Source organism: Hippocampus zosterae, chromosome 2 (assembly GCF_025434085.1).
Source record: "Hippocampus zosterae strain Florida chromosome 2, ASM2543408v3, whole genome shotgun sequence".
In the NCBI taxonomy this organism is placed as follows: Eukaryota; Metazoa; Chordata; class Actinopteri; order Syngnathiformes; family Syngnathidae; genus Hippocampus; species Hippocampus zosterae.
The window spans coordinates 14,768,012-14,794,182 of NC_067452.1; the positions used below are offsets into that span (position 1 = coordinate 14,768,012).

A 26,171-nucleotide genomic window follows, 5' to 3' on the forward strand; every position below is an offset into this window, starting at 1 on the left:
GGGCACACATAGACAACCATTTACACCTAAGGACAATTCCGATTCTTAAACCTACAGGGAGAACATGCCAACTAGAGAGGAAATTAAAAACCTGATTCTTCTTCCAACTGTGAGGCAGATATTGCGCTCACAAGTAGTCCACAATGCTGCCCTGAAGGTTTGCACTTTTAGCAATTTCATGACACCACCTATTACCTAAATTATACAATTATTTTGCAGAGTACCCCCAAGCTACGGTTCACTGACCCCTGGGACCTTGATCGGACTGCTGAACAGTACATACTTAAAATCATACAGTTACTGCTATCAACCTTAGCTTTAGGCCAATTAATAGCTCTGATATTAATATGGCGTAAAGTATGACAAAAAATTGGCATCCCTGCATGAATGCAGCCTTTCTAGCTAGTGGTGATGGAGTCATATCTAAAAAGGGTTAATTTGGTATACAAGGCCCTTTTTGTTAAACTGGCGATAATAATTTGGTTTGAAAAAAACTAGCCTTTATAGGTTGAAATGGGAGCCGTTTCATTGGTGTGAGCATGACGAGGGGGTCCCTTACCTTCCCATGATCCTTTGAACAGTTACTTCAATAAAGAAATAATGGTTGAGTCCTCCTGTTCCCCATACTCGGCACCCGCCGGGAAACGCTCATTAGCGACACACATTTCAATGAGGGGGGGGGGGGGGGGGGGGGCTTGAAAATGCTGACTCCTCGGCTCACGCCTCATCTAACAAGAAACACATTGGGCCAAAACCATACTAAAAAAAAAAACTATTCCCCGGGGCGAAGTCGACTTAAGTTCCTTGGCAATATGCAGTTCATGTCCAGTCCTTGTTCTGCGATACTGGACATTTCAGATGGAGTACTGACCCAGATAATTCAGTAAAAACTAACGGTGATAAAGTTGTGCAAAAATGGGCAAGTTAAATGAAGTTAGCTTTTTAAAAATATTAGGGCAACATTCTAAGTGTATACTTTAGCTTTTCTTCAAATGTATGAAAAAAACCCGCCGCACACCGAAGACAGAACTTGTCAGTTTAGAATCCCAGTTGGAACGCACCTCGGCTCATTTCATTTGCTTTTTTTACGCAAGAAAAATGAACTTACCTGGCAGTAGGGTCATACAGACGTGCATGTCGAGCACTGAGGGGACAAAAGAAGTTCAGAGACGACCAAGTTCTCTGAGGTGCGTGTACAGTACTTGTTTTCGTCAAGCAAGTCTGGATGCCGAATCGCCGACTCCAGACGCCCCGCCCCGCCTCCGCAGCAAATGAAACCGAACAGGGGTAAAAAAAAAAAAAAAAGAGCACGTTCACACAAACGACACTGACGCGACCCACAAATAGGCTCCGACAAATTCGGGGTGGATGTAGAAACAGCATCGCAGTATTTTGTGTGTGTTCAAAATCAACATGATTTACATTATTTGTTTTTAATAATCATACACTCACACATATTTTACCAATTTAATTATTTTTTCGAGCAAGAAAGTCTAGAGTACGGTCTGCCTAATGAGGGAGTTGTAATTGTGGTTGTAATGCTTCTCACTTGGAACAATACCGCCACCTACAGTATTCAAGAAGAACGGCGCCTGTTTCTCAACGAAGCCGTAAATACATTGAGGACTGCAGAGATACTCAATGCCGAGACATGATTTGATTTTTAAAACAGCAACAACAAAACAGGGAAGATGGTCGAGTAAGTTGTCTGGTGTGAAAAAAAACGTGAGTGTCAGTCCTTTCTGTTTCCGTGTTGTTTTATGAAGAGTTTTGGTGTACTCCATCCCTCTGGCGCCTTCTTCAGTCCAGCACGCTTCCAAATCCTTTTCAAGTCCTTCTCAAAACGCTTCTGCACAAAGCAAAAAAGCTTCTTTTATTGATCAATTTCTTCACGAACACAAGTTCTCTGAATTTGCTTAAATTGGATTATTGTGAATTATACTTTTCTTTAATTAAAAACATCAAAACTACACTCTCATTAGTACATTCAAATGAATTTGTGGAAAAATACATTTCTGTGTGCAAATTGTTTCAATGTGTTTTGTCATACAGTATGCTGGGGTGCGTGTGTGGGAGGAATCTTATTCTTTAAAATAAATAAATTTTAAAAAACTTAAATCAACTGCAACATCTTCATTTATTGTGACCACTGCACAGTGCCTATAAAAGTCGACACACCCCTGTTCAAATGCAGGTTTTTGCGCAATAAAATAATGAGATCAAGATCAGTTATTTCTGAACTTTCCCCACCATTAATGTGGACTTTCAATTGCAAAGATGTTTATCATTGCACACGTGTGCAGGCCCTCTTAAGAAGTGGCTGTGCTCAAAATTACTAAAGTTAAGTTCACACCCTAAATAAAGTTCAGTTGTTCTAATCGGCTTTACCCGGTTATTGATTTATGTTGCTTTCGAGCAGAAGACCAAATATGTCGTGATAACACTGATGGGTATTTGGAAAGTGTTCAAGTCTCAGCACTTGGCAGAAAAGAAAACCCTGCCCGCAAGCCCTATGCCGTGTCCAGCATTCAGCTGGTCTGCTACTGATTTGGTGATGACAAGTGTTGTTTTAGCACCAACAAAGGCTTTTGGAATTACGGCCCAACGTTTACGTGGCTTCATCGAACCATAACACATTTTCCCAAAAGTGTTTAGAAGATTTCAAGTGTGTTTTGTTGTTGTTTTTGACATGAAAATGAAGCTTTGAATGAAGTCTATTCTGATCTGATCAGAGAGTGAAGGTGACAATATACCTGTTTCTTCCTGCCCCTGCTCTCCTGCACTCGTCTCCTCAGGAATTTTGTCCGTTTTAACAGCTTCTTGTATTTGTGCCGGTTCATTTTGCGTCGTCGGATCTCCAGCACATTTTTGCAACTTAGGGGCGTTGTCGTGCGGTCACCATCTTCAACAACAGGTAGACACATGGGCGGCAGCACCTTCTCTTCCGGCAGCTCCCCCGGCTCATGCTGCGGCGGAGCCGACCCCGGCAGGGGAGGAAGAGAGTAGCGCAGCGAGAGCCACGTTTCCAGAGGACTGACTGACAGTTTACGGGGCACTAGTGCATCGTCAAGCTCCGGCTCCAGCTGCACCCACCGAGGTGGATAACGGTTGTCGGCTGCTGTGGAGCAACGTCGTGGCTTTGCATTGAGTGACCAGATGGATGCAGCAACTGCTGGCTGCGCACGTCCACTTACAATGTCTCCATGGCAACCTAGTCATGAGGAAAGCACACCAGACATCATGGACATATCCGAATACAGTCACACCCCCATACAGGTCTGCTGTGAATAGTGAAGATCTGCAAGGAATTGACACCCCTACTAAACGCGTTGCTAACTGCAAGCAATTGCCCTCACGTGACATCTTTTCCGTTGACACTTTACACATTCAAACGATGATTGAGACAAGAGCAAAAACCCTGACACCCCTGTTTTCCAAATTCCTCTACCTTGGTCAAAGCACATGCATGTTTGTTTACTAGTGGGTCAATGACAACATTTGCCACCACAAAGTATAACTGAGATCATGACAAAGTTGGGAAATGCGACATGCCTTGTCATGAAAACCCGAAATCCTTGAGGAATTCACACTCCACCCAAAAGAAATCTGTCGTGTTCACTAGAGATGCCACAAGATGGAGGCAAAACACGTCTTTTCTATTACCCTGATTAGTTGATTACTTTTACATTGCTCTTACAAATAAATTGCCTCTAAAAATGCACAGGAAGTGCACATGCACATGCTCATCTATCGGTGGAGATTAACATACCTGACACAAATCCTACTTCGACAGGGTTTAGTCAGCATCTTGGGCGATATAGAAAGGGCGCAAAAACTCTGACTCGCAGTGGGGATATGTCGGTGCACATACAAATGTGAATATGCAGGGGTTTGCAGTGCACCGCATGCCATTAAAAAACGTGCTCATACTTACAAGTTACCCTGTGAACAACACGCAGACGAGGTAGGAATTTTAACGCAAACATCATTGGAGGGTATGAACAGGTCAAGTCGTCAGGAAAAAGGCTGCCATGTCGTTGTCCTGTGAAGGGTACATCATGTAGGCCGTCAAGCAAACGCGCAACAATCCACTACAGCCAAGCAAATTCCTGACGTCCTGTAGCATCACTAAAACCAACAAAGTATACAGTAAGACATCAGAAGTAAGATTTTGGTGGAAGGTGGGGACGAGCCTGCTTTCACGTCGTAAAGTAGACCGTTGGACATCGAGGTACAAGTTGAGTTTCCCAGAATTGTTGGTAATGCTAACGCCAATGTCACCTCCGAATTGACGATATATAGCAAAAACTCACAATAAATTATACAGGATCCATCCACCAGACGCGTAGTAGAATGTGGGTAGCGTCGCGGTTAGCCATGAAATGTTTGACTTGGTCGAAAATGATTAATGACCGACCTCAATGTGAGACTGACTTACTTGCACGCGTCTTCCGTTCGGCGTTACACAGAATGTTCACCCTTCCGCTTTGCACCACCTCTTCAAAGTTAAAGTTCCGCCCTGCAGCGCTCACCGACCGTTAGGTGTTCAAGACATTTTCAAACTAAAGTCAGAGTTTCAAAATCGCCTTTTGAGCCGTTTAAGGGTTTACAGACAGGGCAGAGGTTGAAAATGCAAATGAGGAGTTCAAGCGGGTTTTTTAGGATTTCAAGACAGGGTTATGATTTCAAATTAGAGTTTCGAGACGCGCTAGAAAAAACATTGAGTGCAATGGTGGGGTTTCCAGACGGGGTTGGAGTTGCAAATCATTGTTTCAAGCGGGTTTTAGCATTGTGCATTTCCGTAGTCTTTCAAAACTATGTTTTTCTTTGCATCTTCACTATTCTAAAAGACTTAAATTGTCTTGGAATTCAACTTTCAACACATACTTTCTTTGTCCAGCAGGTAGCGGCAAACACCAGGGAAACTCGGCAATGGGCATTAAAAGAGAAACGCCTCGCGAGCAGTGTCAAATGAGGTCTGATGTTAGGTGCAGGACGATGGTGATGATAATGATGACAGTATTGTTGTTTTACAATTTCGTACTTGGTCAACTCAAACATTCAATGTGGATACGTTTTGGAAGGTCCATCGAACAAAACAGCATCCAGTGTAAACTGTGTGACGCTAGAAAATGTTGGTGATGTTTAGAGAGCATCCACAGGAAGACACACTTTGTCTGGTTTACACTGCAGTGTGAGTGCATGTATATTGACCTTTGACTGGTACCACTCACGTTTAAGACCCGTGTGTTAATCTGTCCTGTCACTGTGATTTAGGGTCTTATCTTCAGCACACTGGAGACTATTAGGTCTATCAGAGGAATACCTCACATGCAGGTGTGTGTGCATGCGTGTGTGTGTTTGACTCTGAAATGGAGACCTGGCCTTCCGAGATGTGATCTGCCCGCCGATAGAGGACCATTTGTCCCTTGAGAAAAGGTCATAAACTTGCAATGCCATTGAGACTGCATGTGTTTTAGGCATAGGTGTCAAACTCAAGGCCTGGAGCCCAGATTTTGCCAGCCATGTTATTTTATGTAGTGCGTGACAGTAAATCATGTGCGTAAACTTTCATGATCCTTGCTAAAATCTGTACTGAAATGTCAATTTGTCATGGGTAATAAATAACGTTGAGATTTTGCAATCATTTCTTCCCCTCTTTGCACTCACTTGAACAATAATTGAAACTATTATAGTTAACTTGACTGATTTCAAAACTAGTAATCCACCAATTTGTTGTGTGCGAGTACTAAGATGATGGGCCGATTAAACATTTATTTGGTTTCACCGTTGTCACGGCCCTCCGAGGGAAGACGTAAGTCCAAAATGGCCCGCGACAAAAATACGTTTATTCATTTAAGGTAAGGGATTGGAAACCATCCATACAGCATTATGTATGCTTCAGTGTTAGGGTGAATACCATGAATTGGTTTAGTAAATACTGGAATAGGTTTGTCAGAGCAAATTGTGAATACATCAAAATAACTCATCTCAAATTTTAGACCGTAAATCGAGAAAAAACTACGAGTCAAAGATGAGTGGTAGCAAAAAAAAAAAACGAGTAAAAGTGCTGTTACTCTGGGACAATATAAGTAAACATTTTTTTACTCTAAATAATGAAAAAGATACTGAAGTACTGAGTAACTGGTGAGTACTTTCTAAAGTAAATGTGACTGAGTGAAGGTAGCATGTTAACAGTACTACCAACACAGTAACAAGCTGCAACCGCGAGCACTTTTCCCAATGAGGGCAAGGAATCCGTTAATCAACTGACAAACTGTCTTGAGATAATATGATAACTACAGTGCAGAAAAAAAATCTGGATGATAACAATTTACAGATTCCCCTCTTGAAAAACACTCAAACCATTAGGACTGCATTGGTGTTTGTGTTTTCGCTCATGAATAAGACTGTAATCCCTTGATCACACTTTCACTAACACGCACAAACGCTGCACAATTCTGGCCAAGATGAGATTGACTCATAAACAGACTGGACGACACTATGTGGTGTTTATGCCTCGGTGAGCATAATCACTGCATATTTTGTGTGTGTGCGTGCACACGTGTGTGTTCTGAGTACCTTAACCATTTCGCCTCTGGAGGCTGATTTGTTTCTCACGGTGAAAAAGACAACAGGCTCAATTTCACAAGCGGTCAATTCACTCATGAAGGCACAAGCTTAATGCCAAGTTGTTCCCAAATTCGTAGACCCGCAAGAGGATCATCATCATCATCGACATCGACATACGATAGAAAACTCCTCTACAAAACTGTAGCTGTTCCATAATTGTTGCCGCGGGCTTTTCATCACTAATTCTATTGCAGATCTACATTGCTCTTTTGTGGGTTTTCTTGCGACTTGTCTTCCTTCTGAGTCAGACAAGTCACTTTTTTTCCCCGTTTTTCTTCAGGACACATTTGTTTTACAAGAACCATGAGCTTGTCACCCCCAAAGTCCCTGTTCCCTCATCGTGGGTGCATTCAGAAATATGCTCCAGGGGCACTCCTTCAATCTTACCATTCGGACACTCATAACTTTGTTCAAATGTGCAGTTCGGTTCTGCACAGTGCCCCCAAAAAAACGGAATAATGGGGCCCAGTGCATCAGGCCGTAGTGAACAGTTTGAAGCAGAAGCTGCCGATGACAGGCTACGGTGAGAAATTGACGTAAGCGGAGCGCGCTCTGCCTCCAGCAGCATGTGAGGATGACAAAACGTTCATTTAACAACGTGAAATATGTTCTTTTACAATGGCTTACTTTAACCAGAATCCCAGTAGCTGAGACTATTTTTGCAGCGAATTCAAACACCGGTGCATGATGTGCCAACGTTGCAAATTATGGCCAATCAAAATGTATCAAAGCTTTCAGCCAGTCAACAAATCAATTTATAAGCGCGGAAGACACAGCCGTCCACCACGTGCCACCCAGTAATAAGAATAATGTACATACAGGGCAAATATTTTTCCAACAATCCTGAATAATATTTAGAATTCCATTTGCACTTGTGGATTAAATAGCAAAGCTTGTGGTAGAAATATATGCAAGCTGTGCACACACCGTGTGGGTTACATTCAAATTACTGGGAGCGAGCCACGCCTGTCAATATAGCTCCATTTGTTTCATCTTGTTCACGTTGTCTGTTTTGATGTATTCAATTATTCTTTGAACTGCATTTGCTTTGAGCTGTCTGATTTTTACTTCATGTACAGCACTTTGTATGCAGCAGTGATTGTAAATAATGTTCCATGTCCTCTTTCTGTCGCTACCTGCGTCTTCCTAGACGGACACGCCATCTTTTAACAGATTCCAAAAAGTGATATGGTGCAAGACACATTTTGTATTTGGAGCCTCAGAAAGTGATCCAGGCTTGCACAGTTCATATGGCAAAGACCCCATCATGCAAAATCGCCCAGTGCGGCAGATGAGTGGGCACGCTCGGGTCCCAGTGGGATTGGGAAACATCGTGCAGTGTAAGGCGGACCAAACTTGTATGGTTGCTTTTTTCACTCCTCAGGATGTCATTCGCTTTGTTTGTGATGTTTAGTACTTTTCAACTGGGAGTGGCGATATCGACAGCTTTATGCTTGTTTTTTTTTTTACCCCCTTTTCAAGATTTGTTCACGATCTGCCAAACTACTGCTTCCTGTCATGTGGGTCGTGTTGACTTTGATGCTACAATATAGCACTTGTATCTGAAGTTTGCAGTCGCGAGGAAAAGCAATAAATAAATAAATCTGGTATGGGGTCACTCGTATCTCGAGGCACAATTTGTTGCTCTATTGTGACCTGTGCCTTCCTTGTAAAACACCAGACTGTTCTCACGCCAGGTGAGTGGCATGAAAAGTAATGCAGTGTAATTGGTCGAAAATGGGTTGCAGAGTTCTCCCACATGTGCATGACGCTGCAGAAAAATGCTCTACAGTACTTCAAACATAAAATCGTGCTTCAATTGTGCCGTTTCCTACAAAATTCTCGTGACAACACAGTGAACACGTGCATGTGGGTTTTATTTACTTGGCATCTTTCATTTCTGCAAAGTTTTATTTCACATTCCTGTGGTTTTATTGATCAAAATAAAACATTTATGAGATATAAATCCGTCAGGTGTTGAATATCTTTATAGCGTGGATTTTGTGTCAGCACATATTTCACGTGGGCGCTCTTGAATACTTGAAAGACTCCTTTGCGTGTTTGTGACCACATCAGTTTGCTGAACACACTCATTGTGGCATCATTTTGCAACTGTGCAGTGCAACATGGGGAATCTTACGTAAAGTTGCGACTAATTTGTTTTATTTGCTCCATAAGTGGGCTGTTTAACTCCATTATGTTGTTTCTCCGGGGGGCACTTAGACAGCGGGACCGGCACAGCCTGAGTAAGAACCCACTGAGGGGAGGAGATGGATATCGGGGCCGCAGGGCAGACAGGGGGGTGAGGTGGGGGTGGGGGCGCTGTTATCGATGCCCGCGCTGTAATGGGGTCTTCCTGTCAAGGGGCCCGAGCACTTTCTTGAGAGAGCGCTTTCATGTGCTCTTTTCCGGTGCCATGTACGTTTTGCGATCAGAAAGTCACTACGGGCCATTAGTCCTCCGCATGCACGCAAGCGAGCAAGTGCTGCACATGCTTCTTCTCGACCACTCACAGCTCAGAACATTCTGGCACTCCCTGTGACCTCTCCACACAGTCCAAGCACTTTGAGGTCAAAGCTTCATTTGACACCATCCCTCAATACAAAACGCAAAAGTGCATTTTCATAATACAGTACTAGCATCTTATGTGAATGAAATTTGCAATGACATTGCTGGTGCAGAGCAGCCGACATTTCTAATAAGCCTCACTTGGTTCATTTAACAGCCTTTATGTGCATTGAGCACACAGAAAGTGGAAATAATAAACAGATGTATTGAACTGTCTGTCTCCAACAGATTAGGGGGAGGCAATTCACCCTTGAAGTCCCAGCATGTAAATTGAAAATACTGTAAATATGTCTTCCGAATTTGACACACCACAGAACATAATTATTACTATTTTTGCCTGACAACAACAATCGGTATAGCAGTAGCAATCAAGACGTTTTGTTTGTTTATTTATTTGAGCTCATTTTCAGTGTCTGAGTGGCAGCAGCAACGATAGGAAGGCAGTTTCCACCTAAGTGGCGCGTCAGCTGACAGAGCGAACGCGTTTTGTGGTGCTCGCCCGTCCGTTTCTGCGCTCATGCTGTGCTCTCTGCAAGTTGTGAGCGGTAAGACAAAGCACAACTGTCAACCTGTATTGGTATTCCACCTGGAAGGCCGTGATAAGTTGCCCACCGGCTGATAGCTTGGATAAATAACTTACTGTTGGTGTAGAGCAGCACCATTACCAGCTGAGCGGCTCAAATGACATGCACGCACACAAGCAAGAAGGTTGTCGGTTCACATTGTAGCCATCAATCAGTAGGCCCACTTGCAAAAAAAAAAAAAAAAAAAAAAAAACCCTGGCTTGAGGTTTGCAGTAAAAAGAAGCTCTTTCAATCGTGGCTACAATGTGCAAAGAAATGCTTTTCCACCCGCTATCAGTCCTTTTTTAAAAAAAAATGAATATGTGCATGCATGTGTTGCAACAGGTATCAACACAATGTAATCAGCGGTAGCTGTGCATGAATCGGTTGTTTCTGCTCCAGCAGACTGAAGCATCTAACGGCGCCGCACACCGCAGTCAAGGCAAGCGTCATAAAGTCAAAAAGGGCAAAGCGCCCAGTGGCCTAAACTTGAGCATAAGGAGGGCAGATGTACACGCGAGTGTACAGGACTGCTTGTCGACTGCGAAGGTTTGCTCCAAGGAAGGCGCAGCTAAAGTCCGCCACACGCTCATTTTTGGAGGCTCCCTCGCTAATCCTCGTGTACCGTTTGACCTTTGACTCAGTGCCCATACTTTTTCGCATCCCTCACTACTCTTTTTCTTCTGCTCGGAGTGGGCGTGTGCGTGTGGCAGATCTCAGGGGAGCAGGTAAAGTATAAATCTCAAGCACGACTGGCGTTTCGCATTCTCTGGTTCCCATTTGCACTTGCGATTACTCACTGTGGCACTCTTCTCCTTCCCTTCTTTTTCCTTCATTCTCTCCCTATTCAGCAGATGCCAATAAGAATTTGTTCAGTTCTTTGTGTTGAAAGCCAGAACAGATATAGGAAGACCTTAACAAACACCTACATCAAAACGGCCGATTGAAAATCACTCCCAACGTGCAAGAGTTCATGCAAGTAGTGATATCAAACTGCAGTTGCCCTCGAGAAAAGAGGCCATGGTAATCGTTAGCCATTATTTTTGCACGTCTTCTCCTCTTGAGTTTTTATCCACTTGTATCCCCACACCTCGACTGAGCTGCTCATTTGAGCTAAACCACAAACCTTTTTACGGATGTGCCTATAAAGCCAAGTGGAGCATCAGGATTGCATTCACGTCGTAATACATGTCTTTTCGACAATTTGTGACCATTTGTGTCTTCTGTGCAACTGTGTCTCACCATGTTGTTCCTCGGGGGCCGACATCCTTGCGGCCTTTCATCCGCCCTATCGGCAGGATCAGTGAAAACACTTAAGTGTGTTTCTCGGTCTGCCACAGGGCACGCAAGTCCGCATCCAAACTAGGGAGAAATACGACGCCCGTTTCAAATCGCCGCGATAAGAAATGTGTGGCATTTGTCGAAGAACATCATGTCAGGTCATTCCATTCAACGCTCGCTAAAGCTCCATCCCTAATTCTTCCCCTATTTTCTAAGGATGAGCATGGTCCGAGGACAGGGCTGCGCGCCTATCCAATTTTGTAGTGCAGCACAACAGAGGACCGTCACGGAGCAATTTGGTTCTCATTCAGAGACATGAGTGCATTTTCTCCTGATAGTTATTCTGGGGACATTTACAGATAAGCACCATCACCCTGCAATGAACACCATTTATGTGCCGATTGTCCAGCTGTTGTACTTGGAAACACCATTTCCGTTTTGTGCCTCCCCTTCCTTTTGGAGTCTCTTGCACATGGGTCATTCACCTCACGCTTCCTCAGACCGTCAGTGGCCCGGCTCAACTTGATTCGTCCCATTGCCTTGGCTGCTGACCACCAGAACAGTGAACGTTCAGACAGTAGAATATCGGTCAAAATGATCCGAAACAGACTGAGATGAGACAATATCTTTCTGTCCCTAGCAATTAAATCTGGAGCCCAAAACGCAACTGATTGTGACACAGTTGAAGACTGCCCAGCTGCTCTTCTGTCATCACGCCAACAATGGCACTTTTGCGACATTGCACTCAACCAGACAGCTTGAGATGAAACAGCATCCATGACAGGGACACAACCCTAACAAAGATCCTGGATTCCACTTAAAGGCTAAACAAGCATCAGTTGTCCGCTTTCGGATTACCACCTGAACAAGATGGAATCGGTGTGCGGGAGAAGAGTTCTGCTGTTGAGTCCACGTAGAGGTTCACGGTTTCAAATACGTAAACTCAACGGCGATGTCACGCTCTCCTTCATCCACTTCTTTTGAGTATTTTTCAGCTGCATTTCCAGAAAGCCCCTCCGTTCATCTCAGTCAGGGCAAGTCCAATAGCCAACACGTGGGCAACATTTCACCCCACACACAGTCCAGGAAAGGAGGGCGCCTCTTGCCAAGGACATGCCAGTCTCCACTGCAGTGTTTCAACTGGCCACAACACAAGAGCAGTTCAAGCAGGGTGCCAATCAAATATGCATTCATTGTGCATGTGTCACGTTGCAAGGTGGTGGAGTACCCCAAAAAGCAGGCAGGAGAGAGGAGCAGGGTAAACTTGACGAATTGTATTTGAAACAAAGAAAACTAAATCCAAAACAAACAAAGTGCTAACAACCAAAACTAACCCAAAGTATCAAAACAAAACCATGACTGCGGCAAAAAAAAAACTAACAGGAACAGAACCATGACAGAAACAAACATGACAGCAGCACAGGAACAGCAAACAAACAAACGTGACAGTAGCAAGAGCAAACAATGAGCCGACACTGAGTGTTCGGGCTGGGAGTGCTTTTAAAGCCCTAATTACCTATGACCAACAGGTGTGCAGCTGCCGGAGGAGCCCCACAGTGCCACCTGTTGGTCCCTAAACCGAATCATGACAACAAGGGGGAAAAAAATCATTGTGATGTTTGCAAAGACTCAGTTAGTGAGCCATCGTCACATCAATAATTTGGTGCAAATGCATTTCCATTCCTATGAGATGACAAAGGAAGGATGCTTTGCGTCCTGTGGCTGGTGATACGACTGGACATGTTCTGACATTCGCATGCTAAGAACAAGATTACAACAGGTTATTGAAGAGCTGCCAGGCTGAAATCAAGACAGATGCTTTCTCCGGGATTTAACATGGCAGGAAATTGAAGACTAGCGGGATCTTCACGGGGCTTCTTTCATACATGCCCGCTGGCCGAGATGAGCCGGTTTTGACCTCACTGACATCGAAACAAAAGTTACACAACCCTCCAGAAAATTGCAGCTTCTTTGAAAAGCCTCCGTGCTTAAGGCCTGAAAAGATGCGTTTGCCGTCAACGGGAGTTCACCTCCATATTTTTGTACTTTTACAGCTTTCGAGTGTGATTGTGAAAAGAAAAAGTATTTTGTAGTGTTTCACGCTCGGATAATCGAGCCAGCGCTTGGCAGCAATTTGACCGTCAGCCGAAGACAATGACTCACATGTTTCAGGGAAACTTCGCAACACACGGCACACAGTGAACACAGATTTGTTTAGACACCTCTCATGTAAAAGTTGCCTGTGACTGTGAGTGTCTGCTTATCTCGTACGTCCTGTTGGCAAATTCGACTTCCTGCGTCCGCATTTTATATGCAAAATGCACAAATCGGATCCAAGCAAAAACATAGAGTCACTTCTAGATATCGGCAGTTAAGTAATTTCTTACTGTTGTTGTAATGCATCGCTTTCATTTCCCACAGGCATGACAGCAGATACCGACGGGACGGTTGAAAATAGCCTTCCATAATTGGATGTAGCCTGTGTATGAGTTGTTTATGCTTATCTGTGCCAGCTCGTCTCGGCCTGAGCCCCGTTCATATCTGCTGGGTTCATAAGGCTTGGCATTGGACATGCACGAGCCAGATGGGGGTGACCACCATGCAAGTCTTCTATACCTCCCAGTCTGTGTGTGTGTGTGTGTGTGTGTGCGTGCGCTCTCATATGATTTTTATCCGCCTGTGGCTAACAGGAGCCAGATGTAGCTGTAGCTCTCTCCAGGGAGCTTACTGTCAAAATCTCCACCTATTTCTCTTTTATATTCTGTTTAATGCTATGCGTGCATATTGTACACATTTACATCCATGCGGTAATATCGTATTTGAGTCTGCAGCAAGCACAAAAGGCTATAAACTGCAAAAAGCTGGAGGTATGATGACTCTGTTTTCAGTACCTTGCCAAAGACAGAAAAGCCCCATGATAGAATCACATCGAGTTGAATGAAAAGGGTGTCATATTGAAGACTCGCGGTTCTTTGGACACAGACCATAAGGAAATTCTGCGCATAGAATAACTTCTCTCTGATGATTCGTTTTGTGATCGCACTGGATTCATCACTGCTTCCTTTGAACCAAACGGGTATCGCAGGTTGTTAGTGGCAGAAAGAGAAGGAGCAGGACTCAGGAGTGAAGCAAGAGTGTTAATTGAAAGCGAATGTGTCTGAGCTGGCTCCTGGTCAAAGATGGGCCCTGGTCCCATTTGGCTTCAACTTCAAAGGCTCGCCTGCCCTTTTCAAGCGCACCTGTAGCCGCTTAAAACCTGCCCTCATCACTCAGGGCGTGGAGGGACCGGTCCGGCATCATAGAGCCCACTTAGCCCCTTTTTGGAGGGGAGGAAATGGGAGGGTTCACACTCACATGTAGGCAAGTGCGCACACACCTTCAACCTGAAACACCAATTTCACTGCGGGGCCAATGTCAATCACCTCGCTTGAAAACAGACACCTACATGTTCAAGCCAAAGCAAATAACCTTTACGGAAAGGTTAACTTTACTTTGTGGTGATAGAAATGATGTTCAATTATTCATGGCTCAGGGAATTGGACTTCTGTCTTTGAAGACATCTAATCTGTGAAGGCAGCACATCAGAGGTAGCGCCTCTGCTAATCAGCAATCAGAGATCAGTTATCTCCGTGTGATAGTTCTTCTTGTGAGGCTTCTCACCAGACACATCAGCTTGCTCACGTATGGCCCAAGCGATTTGCTTGTGTCTCCACGCGCCCTGCAACTGACTGGCAACTGGTCTCAGGTGCATCTTGTTTGAAGAACGTCCCTTAATGCCACTGCTGTTCATAAGAACGAACACCTGAATGGGGGATGTATATGTATATGTATATGTATGTAATGTACAAATGTTTCATCACTTCCTCGTATGATGACATATAAGTACACAATTACGGTAATAGATTTTGAAATCAAAAGTCAAGGAGAGTAGTTTGTTCCCTTGTTCAAGTTTCTGTAACAATGTAAAAGAAGAAAATGCTTGCAAAAGCCCAACATGCCTATTTATAACATATGACAACTTGAAATTTGGGTACAGATTTTAACAAGCGTCATGGAAGTTGACCTGGTTGATTTGCTTTCACGGGCCACATAAAATGATGCGACGGGCGGGCCAGATCTGGCCTGGGGCGTTGAGTTTGACACCTGTCCTCTAGACCATTCACTTCTAGTTGAAAATCATCTCCAAACTCCACTGTAAAGTGGAAACCAGATGAGGCTTTGTCAACTGGAATAAAAGGTCAAGATTGAATTCTGTTCAATTTCATAACAGGTACCTTCGGTCACTCGTTTCAATTTTCTGTCACCAATGGCTGCAACACTCTGCAAGAAATAATATAACTCACCTAATTTGTCCCAATATCTTCCCCACACAGGCACGGGGAGAACATGCAAACTCCACAAAGGAAGGCCGAAGCTGGAATCGAACCCCGTAACTCTGCACTGTGAGGCAGACGTTCTAACCGGTCGATCATCAACAAATAAAGGAAAAAATAAGCACATACATGCCCACATAAATGAATACAAAATAAATATAGAGCTAGGATTGTCACGTTGTGCCCGAAGCGATAGAATGATCGCTTCGTGCACAACAAAATAAGGAAGTGGATCCCCGAAATAGCAGACACAGAAAAGGTTTGTCAGAGAACAAACGAGGTTTAATACAAAAACACAAAATACCCGTCCGGGAGAAACAACAAAAAGCGCTGGTCAAAAATAAAGACCAGGAATAAATTAAGGAGGTAACAGAAAACGCTTGCGGGAAAAATAGCAAGGAGAATGAATTGGCAACTGTAGAAATACACACGAGCGGATATAAAGACGCGCAATTACAGCCACAAGGCTTCAAGGCAACGAATGGAATTAGTAGTAAGCGAGAGAATTGGCACGGCGTGGAATTCTCCGGCAGTGAGAAGACTGCCAGAGCCTTCAAATAAAGGCTGAGTAATTAGTCCCCAATGGGTGACAGGTGTGTAGGTGGCAACAGGGCCTGCCCCCTGCTGGCAAACACGGGACGTGACAAGGATGGGCTCCAGTAAGTGGCGTAATCAGTAATCCTACTGGTACAAGAGGTAGAAAGATAGGATGTCTGTATTCTTATGTGTGCCATATTTGGATCAGACAATCAGTCGTCAGAAATAATAACACTTCATTCTGTCGGCAAATATAATCCAAGTCAAAGTGATCATGGTGCGGACACCATGAGCAATGGGTCCGTGAAGACACGTACGTTTGCAGCAGTTAACAGTAAAGGTTCATGTGTCAACTCAGAATGGGAATCAGGTTCGAATAAAAGAAGCATAATGTCAGTAGTTCTCTCTCTGACAAACATGCCGACTGCAAATACCCTGCGGCAACAGGAAAGCAACCAGAACAAACCAAGTTGCAGTCAGACCAACATGGAATAAAAAAACGCATATGCCAGTGTAGAATATCAGATCCAGATATTTGTCACCATCATCAGCACGACTGACAGCCGTCCCATTTGCGGGGTTTTCGGGGTCCGCGAGGGGCTGAACCTTCTTGCAAGGGCCGGTGAACCCAAGTGGTTGTCATGCATGTTATCCTTCGGCTTTGGTGGTGGAGCATTCCTTCCTCTGTTCCTTCCGTACCCGTGCTCTCACTCTGCAGCACACTCACGCAGCACCCGCTCCACAAATCTCTCCCGAGGCCTGCCCCCTCCCAGGTGTTCCGACGGAAGCCGAGGGAAGTGATTTGAATGATGTCTTTGTTTGTCCCCCTTTGGGCAAGCTTTCCTTCCTCTCGTTGGCTGTGCGGCAACCTTTTTGGGGGGAGGCCTTAATTGGGCCTGCGAGTGCAGTGGTTTGCCCATCCTAGCTGCTGTGGAATGGTGACGCTGTTGATCTGACCTTGGTTTACCCAATAGCTGATCTTGCTAAGACCAAGGTAAACCCCCCATTCAATAACCTTTAAAGATCATTTTCTAATCCACCAATCTTGCATCACCTTAATCCCGACCTTTTGTTTTAGAGGCGGACGCTTCAGATTAGTAGCTGCGTTGTCCCAGCGCTCCCCACTCAACCAGAGACTTCACCCCTGCGCTTTTTTATCACGTCGCCTCACGCCAGCAGAATCAAATTATGATCTAGGGAACAGAGAATTATTGGCGTTGGTATTTGCATTACACGAATGTAGACATTGGTTAGAGGGTACGAAGGAAACATTCAATGTTTACATTGATCATAAGAATTTGGCCTACATCCGTTCAGCAACATTTCTAAATTCACGCCAAACCCGATGTGTGCTTCTATTCACTAGGTACAATTTCACACTTAGAAACAGAAAAAGATCAAAGAATATCAAACCCGATGCTCTCTCACATGTTCTGGGGGCGTTTATGTGGGAGATTGGCAACGCAAACTCGATTGGCTTGAGATTAGGTGGCTGACTTCAACAAGTTCAAGTTGTGAAGTAACTTTTTGGAGACCAGCAGAAATATCCTTTCTCAAATGGCAGTACATCCTGTATGGTGGAAGCTCTTCAATTAAAGCTGGGGTTTCCAGCTTGATTTCAAATGCATTCTTGTGGTATGAACTCTGTCACTGTCCCAAAACATACTGTAACGTACAACAAGCCTATATCAGTTGGTTGCACGATTACTAGCATTCTTGTCACCTCTATGCACAGGATTCATTGCATCCTTCACACGGGGAGAAAAGCGCCTGGCCGACAGCATGGCCCAACACCTCCTCTGAGAGTCAGGCCAATCATTCCAGAAGCTTCTGTACTTGCGGGGCCGCAGTGAGTCGGCAGATCCAAGGTTACTCAACAATAAATTATCACAGATCCATTGCTCTTTTTCATACACATAGACTCGCGCCTTGAGGCTCATCTGTCCCTGGAGGACAAAGTATTTTTAGGCATTGTGTTATGTTGCGACCTTTGCTACGGCAAATTCCACTGATTCACTCCTGCACTACCTCGCCACATTCTTTTTCACCTGGTGGCTTTTTAACACAGAATTGTTTCTGATTTATGATTGACACCAATAGAAATCTTAAAGACTGGAAACACCGAAAAAAAATACTGAAATTCTTTTAACATGCCAGTGAGAAAAAAGAAAAATAAATCATTGGCTGGATGAAGAATGTTTAAAGCAGCTCATCATCACCCCAGAGACGCAGCTTTATACTTAACCATTAAGGAGGACATGACTTTTGAATGTATAACATGTTGGATATATTTACAAAAGATTTATGGATAAATATTGATCAGTTTATAAGAAAGACCTGACTGCTAACGTGTGTATTATCTAAAGCGGTGGTTCTCAAACTTGATGACAAGTACCATAAATCAAAAAATGCTCTCAAATCAGTGGAGGTGACAGGCGACCAACAAATTTAAATTCAAGTAAACTATATTTAACAATTACTGTGCTGAATTGGAAGACGTATGAGCCACCGTAACATTGTGGACGATCCATCCATCCATCCATCCATCTTCTACCGCTTATCCGGGGCCGGGTCGCGGGGGCAACAGCTTTAGCAGGGAAGCCCAGACTTCCCTCTCCCTAGCTACTTCTTCCAGCTCTCCCCGGGGGATCCCGAGGCGTTCCCAGGCCAGCTGGGTGACATAGTCTCTCCAGCGTGTCCTGGGTCTTCCTCGGGGTCTCCTCCCGGTGGGACATGCCCGGAACACCTCACCAGGGAGGCGTTCAGGAGGCATCCGAAACAGATGCCCAAGCCACCTCATCTGGCTCCTCTCGATGTGGAGGAGAAGCGGCTCGACTCGGAGCCCCTCCCGGATGACCGAGCTTCTCACCTTATCTCTAAGGGAGAGCCCGGACACCCTGCGGAGAAAACTCATTTCGGCCGCTTGTATCCGGGATCTCGTTCTTTCGGTCACGACCCATAGCTCGTGACCATAGATGAGGGTTGGAACGTAGATCGACCGGTAAATTGAGAGCTTCGCCCTTTGGCTCAGCTCCTTCTTCACCACGACAGACCGATACAATGTCCGCAATTGTCCGTGTGGACGATTTGGATATTTAATTCAGGAATTCTTTGGCATACCTTTAGAGCAGGGGTCACCACCTCGAGAGCCCTTAAGCTGCCTCTTTTAGCTGTTTCCCTCCTCCAAAACACCTGATTTAAAAAGGCTCAGGATCATTATCGTAGAGTTTACTGATGAGCTGATCATTTGAATCGGCTGTGATGAAGGAGAGAGGGAGATACCCAAAATTATGTGGATGGGGGTTCTCGAGGACCGAAGTTGGTGGCCCCTGCTCTAGAGGGAGCCCGCACTTGATATTCAAGAATCTACAAGTGTACTACTTGAGCATGACCAGGCATAGGAAACAGGTCCGACTATCTTGCAAGATGTAATTGAAAAATAATGTGCGGAAGTCTCTATTGCTCCACAACGGTCTTGTAATTTCAGCTCTTTTGAGTGGAAAGAGATATATGGAACATATGGAACAGCAAATATACACAGTGACAACAATTCATTCCGCGACGTTCTTCGCATAATCACGTTTTGTTGCATGATCTGTCTCTACTTTTTGTGCAAAAGGAGCCACAGTAAATATGAACCAAATGCAAACCCAAGTCGGCCTCTTACATTCCAAAGTCGGCATGATCACTTTGACTTGCATTTAAATTTGCAACATTTCTGTGGCCACATCCTCCACACGTCTTTTGTTCAAACAAACCATCATTAATGGCATCTCTGATAGATCTCTGATCTCTGGCATACACTTTCACAAAAAGATGTTGCACCAACGCATAGCAGACACTTGATGAGGTGTCCCTGCAAAACGTCATGATCTAAACGGATTCCAACACATACAGTACGTAGCCCACCGCTTCGCTAAAGAAGGCCAGGATAGACTCCAGTCACCTACAACCTCTGGAGCCCTTCTTGTCTGTTCTTGAGTCTAGCCCAGTGAGTTGCCCAATAAACGTAACTGGCAGTCTTACTAATATGGCAGTATGAGACATTGGGGACTGGCATGACCACTGGCTCAATCAGTACAGGACCCGGACCTGGCCTACGATTAACCATCCGCCTCAGCCTCATCATGCCAAGTGACCCAAATACATTGTCAGCTCATCCCGGGACTGCCTGACTGAGGACATGGGGCGCCTTATGGGGGGCTTGCCGTTAGTCCTGGACCTGCCATTTTACTCAACATAACTTCACCCAATCTAATATGACTTAAGTGGTTAAATTGCATCTACGGCAACATCAGTGGCATTCATCCAAGACTGTCCAAGTCACTTCTCAGCATGTAAACACGGCCTGCATTTATGTTATTTTCCCCGTGATGCTTGCAAGATGGGCTGGCAAAATGATGCCCCGAGTGACTGAAGGTGCACAATCGAGCCACATGCCCACCTGAAGCAGGTTTTGACAGCAGGCATCACTGAAAGAAGATGATGTTGATATAATTTACCCCAGCTTTTTCATGAAATCACAGTTGACAAGTGACTCATTCTAATAGTTTCACTTTTGGAAAGGATTTTCACGATTGGTTTACTTGTTTGTGGGTCAGATCAGCCACCTGCAGGGCTATTAATGCAATATAGCAAACGCGATTAACAAGTTCAAGTGGCAGTTCACCTCCAAGCATGTGGACTACCTACAGAAGTGAGCTAAGTTTTCTGTGTGTGTGTGTGTGTGTGTGTTTTAAGTCTAAAGCTGTCTTAGCGATCTGTCTTGTACACATGTGGTTCCGATTTAAAAGATTGCACTGTTCCAATGGACTATGTGGCTCCAGTCTATGGCCAAGACTTTTTGTAGTTTGCTCGACGTTACATGCTGCAAGCATCATGTTAAAATACAAAAGTGCCACAGCTAGAAACTCAGCTTCTCCCCCCCCCCCCCCCCCGCCCCATAAATGACAATTCCATTCTTCAAGCTGATTGAACAAGGCTTACGATTTGTTTCTTCATCATTTCAGAATGTGCAGTCCAGAATGATGTCAGCATGATGTCAAGATCATGAATCTGAGTTGGAGTACAGAAGTACTTTGGATCTGCACTAAAATACACATTAATACCATCACACACACCTTCCACACTTGAGATTCACTAATTCTTTCCCTATAAATGAAGGGCCATGTTTTGACATGTACCTTACATCGACATCCTGTTTAATCAAAAATGAAAAAAAAAATCACGTAATGTTGTTTTATTAGTTTTTTTCCCCATTATTAGGGCATGAATACTTTGAGGACCATCACATTGTTTCTTCTGTTATTCGTATTCTGGCAATTCATCCATCCATCCATTTTCTGATCCGCGGGGAGTGCTGGAGCCTATCCAGGCCTTCTTCGGGCAGTAGGCGGGGCGACACCCTGAACTGGTTTCCAGCCAAGGCAGGGCACATGGAGACAAGCTCGCATTCACACCCAGGGACAATTTAGAGTGTTCAATCAACCTGCCATACATGTTTTTGGAATGTGGGAGGAAACTGAGTACCCGGAGAAAACCCACACAAACTCCACACCGGAGCTGGAATTGAACCCAGCACCTCTGCACTCTAAGGTCGACGCACTAACCACTGGCCCACCAGGCCGCCCTCCTGCAATTCAATTTCATGGATTTGTTTTAACAATTATTATTCCAAATTTGCTTTCTGCAACCAGGTCGTCATTGCAAATGAGAATCTGGTTTCAGTTGGCAGAGTAAAATGAAGGAATACAAAAGAAAATCTAACAAACATATTTACATAATTCATGATATGATATCGCAGATGGTGAAAGTTCACGACAGGCTAGGAACAGGTGCAGGATTCACCTGTCCTATACAAACAGGGAAGACTGTGGTGAGTTGTACTTCTTGGGGCAGAAAGGCGGAAAGAAGATCAACGAAAAGTAGGGTGGACTTTATGAAAGAAGGAGTCTATAAACCTGCTGGAGCGGAGAGTGCAGGTGGTGGTCTGCATGGAGAGCCGAGAACAAAGTTATGGCGGAGTCTTGGTAATCAGTGGTAACAAAGCTGATGATGGAACTTTTCAAGATCAGCCAATTTGTATACTGCCATAAGGGGGACACTCATTTTCAATTACGTACTTTAATTTTATTATTAATGTAACATGTATCCTGTTTTGTATGATCATATTTAATGAATACCTGTTAAAGCCCTTTGTAATGGAAAATCAAATCGATTGCCTTGTTCTGGTTTATTTTACAGGGCCAAACCCATGCACACACACACACACACACACACACACACACACACACACACACACGCACACACACATTACCATCCCTCTTGAATATCTCCCTCCTCGTCAAAGCCCCCAAGCTAATCTCCAGTGGGCGTCAGCAGGCTACCCCCCAAACTTACCCCCCCCCCCCCCCCCCCCCCCCCCCAGCACCGTCGGTGTGTCCGCCACTCTGATAAAGGTCCGAGCATCATTTCCAACACAGAGGCGACAGAACGAGTCGACGCTGCAATTGGGACCGTGGCAATGATGATTGCGTTTGTCTTTGAAAGGAGCCCAAGCAAGGAGAGGCGTTAGGGCAGAGAAGTCAAGTGGTCGCACTTGTTACTGTTGCGCTCAGGTGAGGCCGAGGGCGCGCGAGGACGCGCTCCTTTTCCTCCTCTTTTGTGCGCGCCATGTAGCCGCACGCCGGACAACCGCGCGACACCTGATTTTGCTCCCTAATCGTCGAAAACTCGCTCCGGTTTTATCTTGGATCAAACGTGCTTGGGGGACGAACTCCACCATGTTGGCTTTCAACGAGATTCTAAGCACACGGGCAGCCCGGAGTCAGTGTCGCGAAGGGTCCCGGGGAGTAGTCTCATCCAAGTCACGACAACATCGCAGAGCCGCTTCCAGCTGTGCGTGTGTTTTGCTGCTGCTGCTGCTGGTCACCCCACGAGTGGATTCTTCATGGTGGTGAGTCTATTTCCACTGAGCAGACCTCTTTGGCCAACAAAAAAAATATTAGAAATAGCGTTTTAATGTTTTAGGTTACTGTACTTTCCAGTGTTGTACAATTGCTCCCTGAGTCACCTCAGAGGGTCCAAAATAGAAACACCTCTCAGAATGACACACGACAAAATAAATTAATATATGTACAAAGCATACGTATCAAGTCAAGTCAGCTTTTATTGTCAAATATGCTCCATGTGTAACATACAGCACAGATGAAATTACTTTCCTCTCTCACCCACAGTGCAACGTTGGAGTGCATTGAACACACACAGCTAAAATTTACATAAGGAATAAATATGTAAATGTATAAATATGTTAAATAAAAAGAAAATAAATACAACAAATAGCAACAACAGACACTTCTATCTTGAATGTTTTTTTCATAAACGACAAATGCACTCCCACTTTTTAAAACGGATTTTTAAAAATTTTAATTTTAAGTTTGTGATGAAAGTTAGTTTCAGTTCACCCTAATGTATGACGTGATGACAGTTTGTTATCATGCCAACAGCGAACATAATTTTTTATTCGTTTGCACTTTTGCCAAAAGTGGGTCTGCCAAAGTGATGAACTTAATTTTTTTTCGTGGCAGGTGACTTAAAACCTGTTGGACTCAGATGGAGGTGGCATCAGGCAAGACATTTAAACCCAAAACGTATGGTTAAATACACTTCAGTGAAATTCCCCCAAACCAGATCATATTGAATATTGTATGCAAAAAATATAAGTGCTACTATTATGGTTGTGTGTTGAGGACATTCCCATATTCGAAACAGGTCCACGTGAGCTTGGGAAAGAGGAAAAAAAAAACAAGCCCAGTCAAGTGAGGAGGGAGGTTTCTCCACCATAGCCATGTTCTTCTTTGCCAGGAACCGTCCCATGCTCAGGGTGTTGTGAGCAGACATGAGTTGTCTGTGCTGACACAAATCCACTCAAACTTAGTTTGGGTAGGTTGGATTTGAAGTATATTTTTTGTGACAGTAGTCGTGGACCTTTGATGACAAATCTTAATGCGGTTATGAAAATCAACTGTGCAGATGATGTCGCATAACTTGGCTGCAACCAGCAGAGCCACTTTTGATGCATTCTCAGCGATTTCTTAGCCTAAACAGCAACACAGAATTTGCACTGCATCCATGCGTTATTTTCAAATCAGGCCATTACACCATTGGCATGGAAACAGGAATTCATAAGATTCCGAGAGAAATTCTTTCATCCTATAAGCGGAAGAGAGACTCGTGCTGATCTGTACTGTTCAATATTTGGGATTTATCATATTGTTTATCATATTGTTACGCTGACTGAGCGCGGGTGGCGAAAGTAATCACGAGCTGCACTTACAGTATTTGAAAAAAACAACTCAACCAAAAAGACCATGGTAAAAACAGAAGTCGCCGACTGAAAAGTTTATGTTTGCCGTCAGTGACATGCAGTACCCGATTTATTTATATGGCACAATGGAAAAAACCCCACTCTGTACACAATACAGTTTTGCACTTCTATGATCGAACTGTCCTTACTGCTCAAAAGATAAAAAAAAAGATCATGTTGCATGGCGTATATTGTTGTTTTTGAATTAGCTAGCGTTGGCTCATCTGTTATCAAATCTTGTCCCCATAGGTTTGCTAGCATGAACTGAAGTGACTGACAAATTCACTAACTGTGGGTCCTGACAAAATATGCAGCGTGTATGTGCCAGTAGCCACACAAAACACGAAACGTGCCTTCCGCCACATGAGTCAGGATGTCTTGAGAACATCAGATGGCAGCGGGCGGCAGACCTCCGAGCCAGCCATCTTCTTGGCCACTCACCATGGCGTCTTGCTCCCATCATTCAGCATGTGGCAACACAAGCAAGCTGTTTAGGTGCGCCGATGATGATTTACAAGCCAATAAAGGCAAGTCCTCTTGATGTCAAGAGAGAAAGAAGAGAAATTAAGGATGAGTTGCTGCTTGGCTTGTCCTGGCCTTTGATGAGCACTCTCTTGGTCTTCCCCTCATCTAATTCCTCTCTTGGGGGGTCGAAACCCGCTGGGTCTCTATCCTCGCTCTCGTAAAAGCACCACAGAGTTCCGCACCTCTTGACACCTCCTCAATGACCCACCCAAGCGCTGGCTGCTCCTACGCCCGCACGTGCGCACACGTGCGCGCACGCATGCAGGCGCACGCACACACACACACACACTCACTATCACGCGCACACCCACACGCACAGAGACATATCAATTTCAGACATTATTGTGGAAAAACTTGGCTGCAGTTTTTCATGTCTGTTTTATGAAAGTTGTGTGCAGGATTGGACAGAGAGCGTGGGAGAGAAGTGGGTGAAAAGAAAATAAGAGATAAAGGGGGTCTACGATGGACAGGGCAGATGGAGGCCCCTTGGCCTGATTTGTGATGCCGTGATTTTGACCGTCTCATTGGGAAACATTGACAGACACATCCAGGTGCAGAGAGGTTAAGTGTTTATTTATTTGCACGGATGAGTAAATGGTTTTGTCCTCCCTACAAGACACAAACCTTAAACTGTTCAGTGATGGAAACTTTGGGAGTCTAAGAAGAATGTTTTTGCCTTTCTCAGCTGCATGCTATCTGCTGGGCCGCCTAGAACATGGATGCTCTACTGCTGCTTGATATGTGTATTGTACACCACACAGAGATGCAGACACGCAGGCAGGCAGGGAATATGGTCTGAGTGTAACAGGTGCGAAAACTCAACCTCTTGAGCAGCGGTAGGTGGGGTATGCTCAAGGACACCTCGGCAGGAGTTCGGAAGCTGACTAGCATATCGCCAACCACCACAGTGGTGCTTTGACAAAAAAGGGACCCGACTTTCAAGCTTTTCAATATACAAGCGCTCAGGGCACTGGAGGCAGTTACCCCCAAGATGGATGGATGGCTCCTGCAGTTGCCAGGAACATCGTCTGACATCTCTGTGCGGAAGAGTGCTATGCTGGGAATAGCTAAGATCCTGCGCAGAACCCTCAAGATCCCAGGGCTCTGGTAGACAACCTGAACTTGAAGGAGATACTGCTCTATCTATCTATCTATCTAAAGGGGCGGCACGATGGTGGACTAGTGAGCACATCTGCCTCACAGTGCACAGGTTGATGGTTCGCATCCGGCCTCCAGGCTCCCTGTGTGGAGTTGGCATGTTCTCCCTGTGCCTGCGTGGGTTTTCTCCGGCTACTCGGGTTTCCTCTTACATTCCAAAAACATGCA

General features: G+C 44.7%; 3 protein-coding genes across 5 annotated transcripts in view; 1 reads left to right on the top strand and 2 right to left on the bottom strand.

Moving 5' to 3' along the window:
• The window catches only part of mxra8b (matrix-remodelling associated 8b), a 197,007-nt gene that overhangs the window by 11,402 nt on the left and 159,434 nt on the right, over positions 1 to 26,171 (bottom strand). Inside the window, exon 1 of one of the 2 annotated variants that reach the window (XM_052058141.1) lies at positions 1,109 to 1,307. The exons of the other annotated variant lie outside the window; for it this stretch is intronic. Coding sequence (XP_051914101.1) covers positions 1,109 to 1,136 — 28 coding nt within the window. The 5' untranslated portion in view covers positions 1,137 to 1,307. Of the gene's footprint in view, positions 1 to 1,108; positions 1,308 to 26,171 lie in introns of those variants that run through there. 2 annotated transcript variants of the gene reach the window in all.
• aurkaip1 (aurora kinase A interacting protein 1) lies at positions 1,458 to 4,534 on the bottom strand. 2 transcript variants are annotated; one of them, XM_052058206.1, is made up of 4 exons: positions 4,439 to 4,534; positions 3,935 to 4,042; positions 2,754 to 3,211; positions 1,458 to 1,849 (listed from the first exon to the last, which is right to left on the bottom strand). In XM_052058206.1, exons 2-4 carry the CDS (start codon positions 3,987 to 3,989, stop codon positions 1,733 to 1,735), a joined length of 630 nt encoding a protein of 209 aa, XP_051914166.1. In that variant the 5' UTR covers positions 3,990 to 4,042; positions 4,439 to 4,534; the 3' UTR covers positions 1,458 to 1,732. The 2 variants fall into 2 exon arrangements, with proteins under 2 accessions (XP_051914166.1, XP_051914165.1); XM_052058205.1 differs by having other exon boundaries at positions 4,314 to 4,475.
• The window catches only part of LOC127596016 (protein Wnt-2b-A-like), a 13,157-nt gene continuing 9,379 nt past the window's right edge, over positions 22,394 to 26,171 (top strand). The window contains exon 1 of the mRNA XM_052058151.1: positions 22,394 to 22,910. Within this exon, the coding sequence (XP_051914111.1) occupies positions 22,738 to 22,910 (173 nt within the window). The 5' untranslated portion in view covers positions 22,394 to 22,737. The remainder of the gene's footprint in view (positions 22,911 to 26,171) is intronic.

Excerpts from the sequence above, each read along its gene's own strand:
- aurkaip1 (XM_052058206.1), bottom strand. The coding sequence starts at position 3,989 with ATGATGTTTGCGTTAAAATTCCTACCTCGTCTGCGTGTTGTTCACAGG. Across the intron at positions 3,212-3,934 it reads TGTTGTTCACAGGGTAACTT|GTTGCCATGGAGACATTGTA; the intron begins GTAAGTATGAGC and ends CCTCATGACTAG. Across the intron at positions 1,850-2,753 it reads GCAGGGGCAGGAAGAAACAG|AAGCGTTTTGAGAAGGACTT; the intron begins GTATATTGTCAC and ends TGCTTTGTGCAG.